Source organism: Elephas maximus, chromosome X (assembly GCF_024166365.1).
Source record: "Elephas maximus indicus isolate mEleMax1 chromosome X, mEleMax1 primary haplotype, whole genome shotgun sequence".
Lineage (NCBI taxonomy): Eukaryota > Metazoa > Chordata > Mammalia > Proboscidea > Elephantidae > Elephas > Elephas maximus.
The window spans coordinates 52,917,946-52,930,477 of record NC_064846.1 but is presented as its reverse complement, the minus strand read 5'-3'; the positions used below and the strand labels follow the sequence as shown (position 1 = coordinate 52,930,477).

Genomic DNA, 12,532 nt, shown 5'->3' with positions numbered 1-12,532 from the left:
CCCTTCCATGTCACAGACCTAAGTGAGGCTGGGGTTCGAGGGTTTGCAATGGTAACCACATGCATGTTGGGGGTGGAGGTGGGAGGGGAAGTGCTCAGGGTCTCAGAACTGGTTCTGGAGATGATGGGAGGTGTGGGTGAGGAGGGTTAGGGAGGTTGTTAAGTCACCAATGCCTTTACCAGATCAGTCCTGGGATCAATCCAAAAACCAGTAAATGCCCCCTCACATCCACCCCATTTGAACAGAAACATGAAGAAGGTTGGCAGCCAGTGAGCCTAGTGGGTATCTGGGGGGACAGTGTACTAGGCATAGGGCAAGTCATTGCGAAGGCCTGGGGGCTAGAAGAACACGTACTGATTTAATGAACTATTTGAAGGGTCCTAAAAGCCCTGGGGGGGGGAGATTTGGTGGCACAGTGGTTAAAGCGCTCAGCTGCTAACCAAAAGGTCGGTGGTTCAAACTTACCAGCTGCTCTGCAGGAGAAAGATGTGGCAGTCTGCCTCCATAAGATTACAGCCTTGGAAACCCTATGGGGCAGTTCTACTCTGTCCTATAGGGTCACTATGGGTCAGAATTGAGTCTGCGGCAGTGGTTTAAGAGCTCTGGTGGTGCAGTGGTTTAAGAGCTCTGGTGGTGCAGTGGTTAAGGGCTCAGCTGCTAACTGAAAGGTCAGGGGTTTGAACCTACCAGGCCCTCTGTGGGAAGAATGATGTGGCAGTCTGCTCCTGTAAAGATTATAGGCTTGGAAACCATATGGGACAGTTCTACCCTGTCCTATAGGATCGTTATGAGTCGGAATGCACTGGATGGCAAAAGATTTGGTTTTGTTTTTTAGTATGGACCAAAGGAGCCCTGGTGACAAAAACAGTCAAATTCCAGTAAAGATTACAGCCTAGAAGACCCTATGGGTCAGTTCTACACTGTCACACGAGGCTGCTATGAGTTGGAATCAGCTGATGGCACACAACAACAGCATTGTTAAACTTACTACAACCTCCTGCCCCTATTATTTCTTAGCTCTCAGAATACCCTGGTGGTATAACGGCTAAGCCTAGAAAACCCTATGGGGCAGTTCTGCTCTGTCACATGGGATTGCTGTGAGTCAAAATCAAATGGACAGCACCTAAGAACAATAAAATAGCTCAGAACAATTTGTACTGACAAATAATAAAAATATTTACGAACTAACGAAGAAGTTCTTAACTGTATCTGGCATTGCCAGGTGCAGTTGCCATTGAGTCAAATCCAACTCACAGTGACCCTGCAGGACAGAGTAGAACTGCCCTGTAGGGTTTCCAAGGCTGTAATGATTACAGAAGGAGACTGCTGCATCTTTCTCCTGCGCGACAGCTGGTGGGTTAGAACTTCTGATCTTTTCGTTAGCAGCTGAGCGATTAACCACTGTGCCACCAGGGCTCCTTCTATCTGGCACTACTCTCCCTTTTTAGGATAGTTACAATTTTATGTAATAAATGTTTATATTTATCATACTTATTTTATATAAGATACGTATTAGGATGAATCATAAAGTTGTCAGTATTTGACTTTTTTGACTTACAAAACATCAATTTCATACAATCCTATTATAGTTAATATATAAATATCGTTATAAATATATTTACCTATTATAATAATAAGGAGCCATGGTGGCACAGTGGTTAAGTGCTTGGCTGCTAACCGAAAGGCCAGTGGTTTGAACCCACCCAGCAACTATGTGGGAGAAAGATGTGACATTCTGCTTCTGCAAAGATTTACAGCCTTGGAAACCTGATGTGGGTGGTTCTACTCTGTCCTATAGGGTCATTTTGAGTCAGAACCAACTTAATGTCAACAGGTTTATTATAACAATATATTTTGTATTATGATCATACATTTATAATTATTTAAAGTATAAAATAAACATTATATAAGTATATGTCTTAGTTACTTAGTGCTGCTATAATAGAAATACCGTAAGTTGATGGCTTTGACAAAGAGAAATTTATTCTCTCACAGTCTAGTAAGTTAGAAGTCCAAATACAGGGTGCCAGCTCCAGGGGAAGGCTTTCTGTCTCTGTCGGCTCTGGAAGAAAGTCCTTATTGTCAATCTTCCCCTGCTCTAGGAGCTTCTCAGCACAGGGACCCCGCTCTGCTCCTGGTGCTGTTTTCTTGGTGATATGAGGTCCCGCATCTTTCTACTCGTTTCTCTCTTTTATATCTCAAAAGAGATTGACTCAAGATAAACCTAATCTTACAGATTGAGTTCTACCTCATTAACGTAACTGCATCTAATCCTGCCTCATTGACATCACGGAGGCAGGATTTACAACACATAGGAAAATCACATCAGATGACAAAATGGTGGACAATCACACATTACCGAGAATCATGGCCTACCCAAGTTGACACACATTTTTAGGGGACACAGTTCAACCCATAATATATATAATTTATAAAATGTAAGTATGATATTCAATCTATAATAATTAAAAATTGTAATATAATTATCATATAACATAACCAAGTATGCACAATATTATAATATTAGAGTATTAAGCATATGTTACTGTATAACATATAAAATTAATATATTAAAACACATCATATATTTTAATATTTCATAATGCCCTTCTCACTGTCCTGAAATGAAATTTATAGGTAATATGACTTACCTATGTCCCAAATTAGAAAAAGCAATGGAATGACCTAACTTTAATTCAAGGATGAAATAAAAGTATTTTATATTGTAATAGGATGTATTACTATATTTAAAGGCTTACGACCTACAGGAGAAGAATTAACAAAATAGTTATATATATAATGGTAGTAGTAGTAATAGGAAGGACTTAATGAGCACCATCTGTATGCCAGGCACTGTTCTAAGCACTTGAGTTATATTTAATCCTCACCAGCCTCTGACAGAGTAGGCTAGGGCTTCCATTATTTGGTTAGCTCAGGAAGAGGAGGGTTTTATGGTATCTGATACTGTGCTAACCTTGCAAATGGATAGGTAAGTGAGTTATATTATGAGGAGTGACCAGTCCCTGGAGAAGGACATCATGTTGGAAAAGTAGAGGGACAGTGAAAGAGAGGAAGACCCTCAATGAGATGGATTGACACAGTGGCTGCAACAATGGGCTCAAACATAGCAACGATTGTGAGAATGGCACAGGACCGGGCGGTGTTTTGTTGTTTTGTTTTGTTGCTATGAGTCAGAATCTACTCAAAGGCACCTAACAACAATAACAGTAAGGAAGAAGATTTAGCCCTGCTTTTTTATAGGATCACTATGCGTTGGAAGTGACTCGATGGTAACAGGTTTGGTTTTTCGTTTTGGTATTTACTTTGGAATCAGTATTTTCTTCTTGACCCAGAATTCGATTTGAAATAGGAACAACCAAGTGTAGAGTGGAAGATGTGTGTTGAACAGTGCTTTGGGTCTCTGCCCTGCCCCATCTTTATAAGTTTTACAGCCTTGCTATTTGATGAGTAACAATCAGGTCTCTGCCATAAATCAAAACTCCCCCCGTAATAGACCACAACTCAAACAGTATCAGTAGCCTCATCCTGATATCTGTGTGGCAGCACATGGCATGTAAGTGACTATAACTTAAGTCAAAAACATCAGCCAGGCTCTGAGGCATGCCTAGGGCTGTGTGTGTGAGGTGCAGGGTGCCCATTGTAGCAAGCGTGTGCAATGCCTCCAGGTACACCCACTTAGACCGCAGTTCAGTGGAACCCTCCTCATAAGAGCCCCCAGTTAACCCATCCCTCCCTTATAGGATAAACTTTTAATCACTAAAAAATAGGTTTTTTTTTTTCTTCATGTACCTATATATGTGTGTGGAGCCCTGGTGGCCCAGTGGTTAAGAGCTCAGCTGCCAGCCATAAGGTTAGCAGTTCAAATCCATCAGCCACTCCTTGGAAAGCCTATGGGGCAGCTCTACCCTGTCCTATAGGGTCACTATGAGTTGGAATCGACTCGACAGCAATGTTTTTTTTTTTTTATGTATGTTTGTAAAAGTCTAAAAGCTGGAAAAGCAGTGGTTACCTCCAGAGAGGGATTTGAGGTGAGGGTGGAACTGTGGGTGGTGGTTAAAGAGGACATTAGCTATATCGTCAATGTTTTATTTCCGTAATAAAACCAAGCTACTTGAGGCAAATTGGAAAAAAGAAAAGGTTAACATTATTTCTGGATGGTGAAATCAAATCATGAGTTTCTGTTATACAGGCCGTCCCTGGGTTATGAAGATCGGCCTTAGAAAATACTCCTGCATGCCCTTTAATGTTATGTAAGTTTGTCGTCACTTGGAAACGACTGAACCAACCCCTACTCACAGCGAATTCATCACAATCACCTTCATTTTCTGCACGTGAAACTTTTAAATCACCGAAAAGGCTTCGGAGCCTCTTCTTGCACTAAAAAAAAAAGTCAGGCTAAATAAGAACCTTAACGCACCTGTTCCGACTTCCCTACAAATTTGACTTAAAGACAGTTAGGAACAGATCTTGTTCATAACCTGGGGGCTGCTTATATTATTCTTTTTTGGTTCTTTGTAACTTTGAAATTAAGTAAAAAACCAAATAGAAGATCTCCAGGGGGAGGTTTTCTAATTGAGCATGTATGCATCTCAGTGTTCTTGACCTCAGCAGCCCCTGGCTAATTCATATTACTGATGCTAGGTTAGAGCTGATCTAGTTTGACTTCTTCATTTCTTTCAGGAGTAGAAACTGACTTTCCCTAGGTCATGTATCTAGTTAATGAGACAGAGGTGGAATGAGAACCCATACTGCCATTTCATCTTCTTATACCGCCTTGGCATTGGGGTCCAGAGTGATGACCCCGAGGGCCTGACAAACCCTCAGTCAGTCCAGAAAGATTTCATTCCCTTTACGATTCTCTACTTACTAAAGCAGAAAAGTAGATTCCGATGTTTTAGAAAAGATTTTCAACAATACAAAAGTTAATCTCCAGCTGATGTGAAAATTAACCGAAGAAGTTCACTCTACTAACATTTAATTGAGTGAGGTCTCACAGGATGATCATATGTAAATCTATATTCAGTAAGACCTATTAAGTGTCTGGGCCCAGGGATATTAAGGGAAGATAGAAAAAGAAAGAAAAAGAAAAACATAAGGAGTCTCTGACCTTGATGAATATGGTAGAAAAACCAAGATTCCATGTCTAACTTAACACCTAGGCAAAGTAAGCTCAGTGCATGAGTAGGATTTGGTTGGGAGAAGCATTGAAGGTGTGAGAAATGGTGTGAGAGTGCAAATGGGAAAGGGCTGCATGGGCAAGGGACCACAGCATACCCGCTCTCTGACAAGGAGGATTAGGGCGGTGGGGCAAGAAGGGAGGAGGCCAACCTTTCCAGAGCAGGGAGTCTCTCTTGGCGAGTGGGTGGACCGCTGCTTTGATAGGGCAGGACCCGATTTGGGAGGGCCTGAGTGGCAGACTTGGTGGTCTTGACTTACTCAGCAGGGAATCATGAGTTCTGGCGTAGGGATGTGGCCGAAAGTTTCTTGTGTTACTCCTGTTTCTCATGATGCTAGCTAATGGAAAGCTGGCAGCCATTTGTTATTCATATGAATACATGTTGTCTGCTGGGGTCTATCCCTTGGCATTCCTATCAGAGTTTAGTTACATCACTCGTTGCTCCAGTGGGAAGCAGCAGGAGGTATCTTCAAGTGTCTTTGACAAAAGCAAACAACTTTTGATTTTCAGTGAATCTGTTTGGAAAACAATTACCCGCACGATTTAACTCCATAAAGATTTAATCAGGGCCTACTATGTGCAATGCACTGGTCTTGTCTTAGGAATAGAACCTAAGTAAGTTACCCATCTAACTGGGAAGGAGATGTGTAGACAACAGCCACATGGAAAAGAATTCTCATGGGGCAGGGAAGCACAGAAGTGGTATTTGAAGCTGGGCCTCGGAGGATGAACACGATTTCACCAGGCAGGCACAGAGGCAAAGGGTATTATAGTGGAAGGAACCAGAAAAGCAAAGGCAGAGAAGTGTATCGCATGCTCAGAGAATGGTGAGTACTCGGCTGAAGTGTAGGACGCATGAAGAGGAGTGGCTTGGGGGCCAAAAAGACAGGCAGTCTGGGATAAGCTGCATGAGCTAAGTTTAGGGATTTGCATACAGGGAGCCACTGAAGGTTTTGAGCAGTAAAGGGACATGCTCATACACTTTAGAAAGATCACTTTGGTAGTGGCTTAAAGGACAGATTGAAATAGAAAGGTTGGAAGGTCATTTAGAAGTGTATATCAACAGTTCAAAGGAAAAGAGCCTGGACTTCAATATATTTATGAGGATGGAGAGGAGAGGACAGATTTGAATATTTTTTTCTCCAAAAAGGCAAGACAATGTCTTATAGGAGGACTAGGAGGAGGCCAGTGGGGAGGGAAAGTCAAGAGTCAGCGGTGACTCCCAAAGTTTTTGGCTTGGATGACTGCGAACATGGGAGGCAGAGCAGATTTGGCTGGGGAGACTGTAAACTCACTCCAAGCATCCCGGATGTGAGAGAGCAGCAGAAAACCTGCTAGTGGAGTTGGCCAGCAGTGCTGCTACTCTGTCTCCCATAGGCACATCTGCTGCCACTGCCTTTGCGTTGACATGAGGGCATCTGAGGAGAGCTCCTGGCTAGTGGTTAATTCCCAAAGAGGCTCATCAGGCCTCAGGTAATCAGGAGTTGAGAAGTTGGTCGTAATGCCTCTCATGGCTTCATCTCCAGAAGGCAATTGAGCTCATTCGTCAGATACAGATTGAAAGAATGATCTTGACAAAGCGTAGCATAGATCCAGTAATGACAGGGAAATGAAGATGGTTGCCAGCCCATTATTAAGCATAATAACTAGGTTGAAATGAGATGAAGGACTTCATTTAGGCAGAAGTTTCCCGTTGAATAAGAGTAGGGGGTAAAAGTGTGAAAGGAAAGCATATAATCCAATTCATAAAAAAATGTATAAATGCTTTTCAAAACCTGAAACAGTAATCATTCATTGTATTTATGGTGCCAGGGCGGGAAATCTTTCTGTTGAGGGATACTGATGCATAGATGAAATCAATAAAAAGAAACTCCTCTTTAGGTAGGGAGGAGCTAAGAGAGCAATAGAAGGCCTTCCATTCCCACATTAAAAAAATTAAGAACAGGGAGCATAAAATTCTATTCAATAAGTATAATACATAATAAGTGTAAATTTTAAGATAAGCACACAACTGTATTCCTTGATGATAGTGTTAGGAATTGGGTGATCCCCAGATATTTAATTTTAAATAAACTAGTAAGGGTCAGATAAAATTTATCCAAGATTTAGATCTGATCTTCAGAGGTTAGATGAAGTAAATGAATTATTAATAACTCATTACTGTGTAAATACTGAGTGTAATTCATAGATAAATAACTGGCATGCATTATTTGATGGCTATTACTCCCACAAAGGTTATTATTTTTTGATATAATATCACTCAGCTGGAAAGGTCTGCTCTGTTGGACAGGCATGAGTTCTGTGGAATATATAGGAAAATTTGGACAGCACCAAGAAAATTTTAATTTTTTAATGGCTCATGAGCTGGGACAAGAAATATAGGAGGTATTATGTAGAACACATACTGCTAACCATAAAGGTCGGCAGTTCGAATCCACCAACCTCTCTTTGGAAACCCTGTGGGGCAGTTACACTCTGCCCTATACGGTGGCTATAAGTCAGAATTGACCCGACCGCGATGGGTTTGGTTTTTGGTATACAGAACACGAGCAGCTGGTAGTGCAGTGCTTAAGCACTTGGCTGCTAACCAAAAGGTCGATGGTTCGAACCTATCGGCCACTACCCAGGAGAAAGATGTGGCAGTCTGCTTCCGTAAAGATTACAACCTTGGAAACCCTGTGGTCGCTAAGAGTCGGGATCCACTAGAAGGCAGTGGGTGGGTATACAGAACACACAGTAGATTAACAGCCTAGGTCCCGGAGTTCCACTCACCTGGGATGGAGTCCGAACTCTGCCACTACAACCTGAGTGACCTTGAGCAAGTCACATAAACTCTCTGAACTTGTGACTTTTGTCAGTAAGATGGGAATAACAAGAGTCACTACCTTCCAGAGTTGTAAGGAGAATGAAATGAGAAAAATGGAGAGCATAGTGCTCAGAGCTGTTTGTCCTAAGTGCTCAATGAATGCCAGTAGCTGCTGTTGTTGTTGCAGATTTTTGTGCTGGGTCATCCAGCTTGTGTGTATCTAGCCTGGTTTCCCAGTTTGAGCAAGATCTCAGCTGCCTGTGTGCTCAACTTTTGGGCCCCTCTATTACCCACAAGTAGTGACTCCCATCAGCGTGCTGTGATCCCTCCTCGGCAATCAGTAGTTGGCAGACAGTGAATCCTTCATTTCAGAGGTTAAGACGGGGAAAACTGAAGCGCTGCACAAAAACTTGGACAGCCCGCCCTCTAGTGGTAATCTGGTGAATTGCCCCCAATAATTGCCCTATTAATTTACAAACAGGACAGCTGGTCATAAAAATGAATGGGATATAGTTGACGTAGTTAGAAGAAAAAAACAGACCTAGTAAATGAATTTATTAATCAAAAACACATTATAAACAAGTCTGGGGTACATCTCTGGTACAAGATGCATGTTGACATGAGCGTCAAGATATCTAGTTTGTGTATTTTCCTCATGTGATAATTAGCTATTTTACCCAACAGAGGATTTCTAATTTGGGGCAAAAAATCCGGAATTGGCACTTTTAAACATAGCTTATCCCCAAATAAAAAATTGTGATGTAAATAGAGATGACAGTCTATAATTTTACTTTACTCAATATTCTTTTTTTTTTCTAAAATAATATTATAATCATTGTTAATAATAATACCTTATCCTCTTATTGGATAAGAGGATAGAGCTCAGCTGCTAACCTAAAGGTTATAAGGATTTATAAACTTTTCACAGGGCTTTATGTTGTTTTGTTTTCACAGCAGGTGGGAGTGTCAGGATTTGCTCTCCTGGATGTACTGAGGAGGGAGAGAGGCTTATGTATAAAGAGGCTAAATGGGTTTGCTTAGGCTACCCAGGGCACTTTCCAGTTTAGGCCACCCAGGGCACTTCCCAGTTTAGGCCACCCAGGGCACTTTCCAGAGCGCTGCACTAGTTTTTACCCCCAGGACTCTCCTCCTGGCAAAATAAATTGCATAGACACTGGCATATCCCTATACACCTTTCATACTTCTTTTGTGAATCTGCATGTCAAACTCCCTAAACACATACTTGTTTTGCAGATGGGAATGAAATGATTAAAATAAAGAACTAAGTTTTAGAGAAGTGGCTTCCTTTCCTCCATTATAATTATTTGGGATAGCTCAGATATTAAAGCGTTTCTGCCAACAAGACTAAACCGAGAGTAATAACTTCGTGAGCCTTAAAGAAATCTAAATCAAGAGCGTAGAGATGAGAATCTGAAGAAACACAATTGTTCTTTGAAATCCCTGAATTGCTATTCATAAAACTGGAGAGTGAACAGAGAATGGATAATGTAGGAAGAGGTGTTTTCTAATGGAGTGACAGGAATATTTATAACCTCATTGTGAAGCAGAGGACAGACACGCATTCTACTAATAGTGTTGTTGGGTTTACTCTGTGGAAAGTTTCAGTCTAACTGCATAATTTCACTTTTTTTTTCAGGGTGCGGGGGTTGTCTTTCTTCCTGAGGTGCCTCCATTTACACTTGTGCCTGGTCAGTGAAACCAGTTAGTTATCAGACCACCTGTGGCAGAAGACATTCTGTCAGAAAATCACTTTTCTCAGGAGTCCTGTAGGGGCCTGATTAAACAGGCACCACTGAAGTTGTGAACAGAGTAGGGCCGAATGGCTCTATGGGTTGGAGGCTATGCTAATGAGGTCAAGCTGACAGGCTGTCTCCCTCTGTGGCCTACTCAGATCCACTGTGTTTGCAAGCTGCCCATAGCCTGTATGCTTGTCAGTTACGTCACAGATCTTATTCATTCAGCCGTTTGCCAGATACGTACGGTGCAGCCACAACATTCAAGGGACTCGAAAGTGTGGCATGTTACTGCACACTCCTCATGACAGAAACGTGACTCATGCTCATGACTTCTGATGGCACCATCTTTGCTTCCCGGAACGGCTCTTGGCAAACTGAGTTGTACATGACCTTTTACCTCTTCCTGCCTTTTCATGGCCCTCTCCCACCTCCCATTACTTCTTTCTTAACCTCAAGATGTCCAATCCCTTCACGCTGCCTTGCCACCTGACTTTGGGCCTCTTATCTCGGCCTGTCCTTCTTAGCTGCGTCACTAGTCCCAGGTCTAAAAATATATACACTATATCCTATTCCATTCCTCCTTGCCCTACTCTTGGTTTGTTTTGCTAAGAATAGCAATCCAATTAAAAAAAATCGTACCAACTTATTGGACTCTACTAGTGATCTAATGCTCTCTAGATGTAAAGCCCTCATGCCTGGACTTATGAAAATGGATTTCTAGTGGTGAAAGTTTAGTATGGGAAAACATTTGGGGGCAAGTGGGCTTTCATGGATCCCTAGTATCATACCCTTTGTCTATTTTGTGGAAAAAATTCCCTCAGGTCTTTTGAGATTTCTTATACTGTTACTTTGTACGGTGGATACTAAGGGTAAATAAATAAAGGGGATCGCATTTAGAAATCATTCCCCCATTATTGCATTTCTGTTCTCTGGCTATTGACTATAACTAAATACTACCTTTCCGCTAGCGAAAGCAATCAAACAGTAGAAAAGAGACCATAAATCTATTAAATCAAATACATGTTGCTCAGACATTACTTAAAAGGAAATTTTTCTCAGTGTACTCTCCAGGTCTGTATGATAAAGCTAATTGTAATGGCAGTTAAATATCTTAAATTGCCATTGAACATGATTATTGTGACTCAGGAACAGATATTTTGATTATTTTCAATACCAACCATACCTCGTCACTAATGGGCCAAACCAGCCTGCTAACGTTGTAAAGGTGCAGATTGTACAAGAGGTCATTTAGAGATGGTTAACTAAGGGGATTTAGGGAGCGAATTGAAAAAAAAAAAATTGAAATTATTTTATCTGTCAGGTAGGGGGTTGTTGAGGTTGAGGCTACTTTGTCAAGCCAAATTTGTTAATTCAAAAACACGTGCTGTGCATCATAGGCTTAAGGAAAAGCAACAAAAAAGTTCTATTTGAGAGTCTTTGTTTATTATCACCATGTTCTGTATGTTTCTATTAATCAACTTTTAAAAAGAAGCTCTAAGAAAATATATATTTTCTTAAAAATATTTATATTATTATTTCTGAGTTGTGCTAATACATGAGAAAAGTATCACAGATAATCCATAAAGAAGGAATACTGTAAAATTCATTGACAGATGATAAAAGCATTCGATATTAAAATTGCATTTAATCCAGAGATGTATCACCAGTAAATTCCCATAACCCAGAAAGTTCAACTAATGAAGATTTCCCTCTGTTCTTGACAGTTATTAGAGTGATAAATGACAGGTAAACAAGCTAATGCCAGGAAATAAATAAAAAAGACTGTAGGAAATATGAAGTGATCAGTACATATTAGTGCAATCCACTCTACCTTCATGGCTTTAACAGTGCACAAAGGTAATCAAAATCCATAGTGACGAATCTGGTGCCCTCTGAATCCTCAAAGAACACTCAAGTGGCCTTCAGTATAAATATAAAATAAGTTGTTTGAGTGTTTATTTACTATACCTCATATGCTATAAAAGGATTTGCAGCACCTTATAATAAACACACATCCAGCAGGGCAGTGAAAAATGAAGTCAGAAAGAGAGATCGGAAGCCACAGAGTTCAAAAATGTTCCTGGGTCAGAGACCCCTTTGAAGATCTCATAAAGAGCTGTGGAAAATCTCCCCAGTAAAGTGTACCTATGCAAATAGGCTCAACGTTTTGCTGATAACCTTGAAGTCTATCCAGGCACCCTCCCTCAGGGTATCCTTGAACCTCAGGTCAAGAATTCCTTGCAATACTCTTAAGTAAGACAGTTATTACACTTGAGCCTTGCATTTAGCCTTGAGCTTCCTGTCAACTGAGGTTAAAAGATAAACACACCGGATTAGAGAGTTCTCAATATCTCCAATAAAAATCAGATCACTTCACAACTTTCATGAGAGAAACATAATTTTTAAATGGCAATCTTTATACATTTTATGAAAGGATTATTTTATAAAGGGTACTCAAGAAAAAGGGTTATAGCATAATTTGATGAAATTCTTTGAAAATAAGCAATTTGAGGTAGAATATCTATGCTAATTAGATTGATTGCATATTAGCCACTATGACTCATTTCCAACCCCCTGGAAAAGAAGGAATTTACTGTATTTGTCTTTCTTTAATGGTAGATTTACCCACCTAATATTATTTGATTAAAGCTGACATTAACATAGTACATTCCCATGAGCACACACCAGCTAAGCATCAAAGGAGGCCTAAGGGTATAAGAAGCAATCAACCTGTGCTTAAATAATCTATTAATAGATCATTCTGTGGAAAAC

General features: G+C 40.7%; 1 protein-coding gene across 1 annotated transcript in view; it reads left to right on the top strand.

The window, feature by feature from the left end:
* Positions 1 to 5,923: 5,923 nt before the first annotated feature.
* Positions 5,924 to 12,532, top strand: part of IL1RAPL2 (interleukin 1 receptor accessory protein like 2) — a 617,966-nt gene continuing 611,357 nt past the window's right edge. The window contains exons 1-2 of the mRNA XM_049871435.1: positions 5,924 to 6,024; positions 6,135 to 6,169. Coding sequence (XP_049727392.1) covers positions 5,924 to 6,024; positions 6,135 to 6,169 — 136 coding nt within the window. The remainder of the gene's footprint in view (positions 6,025 to 6,134; positions 6,170 to 12,532) is intronic.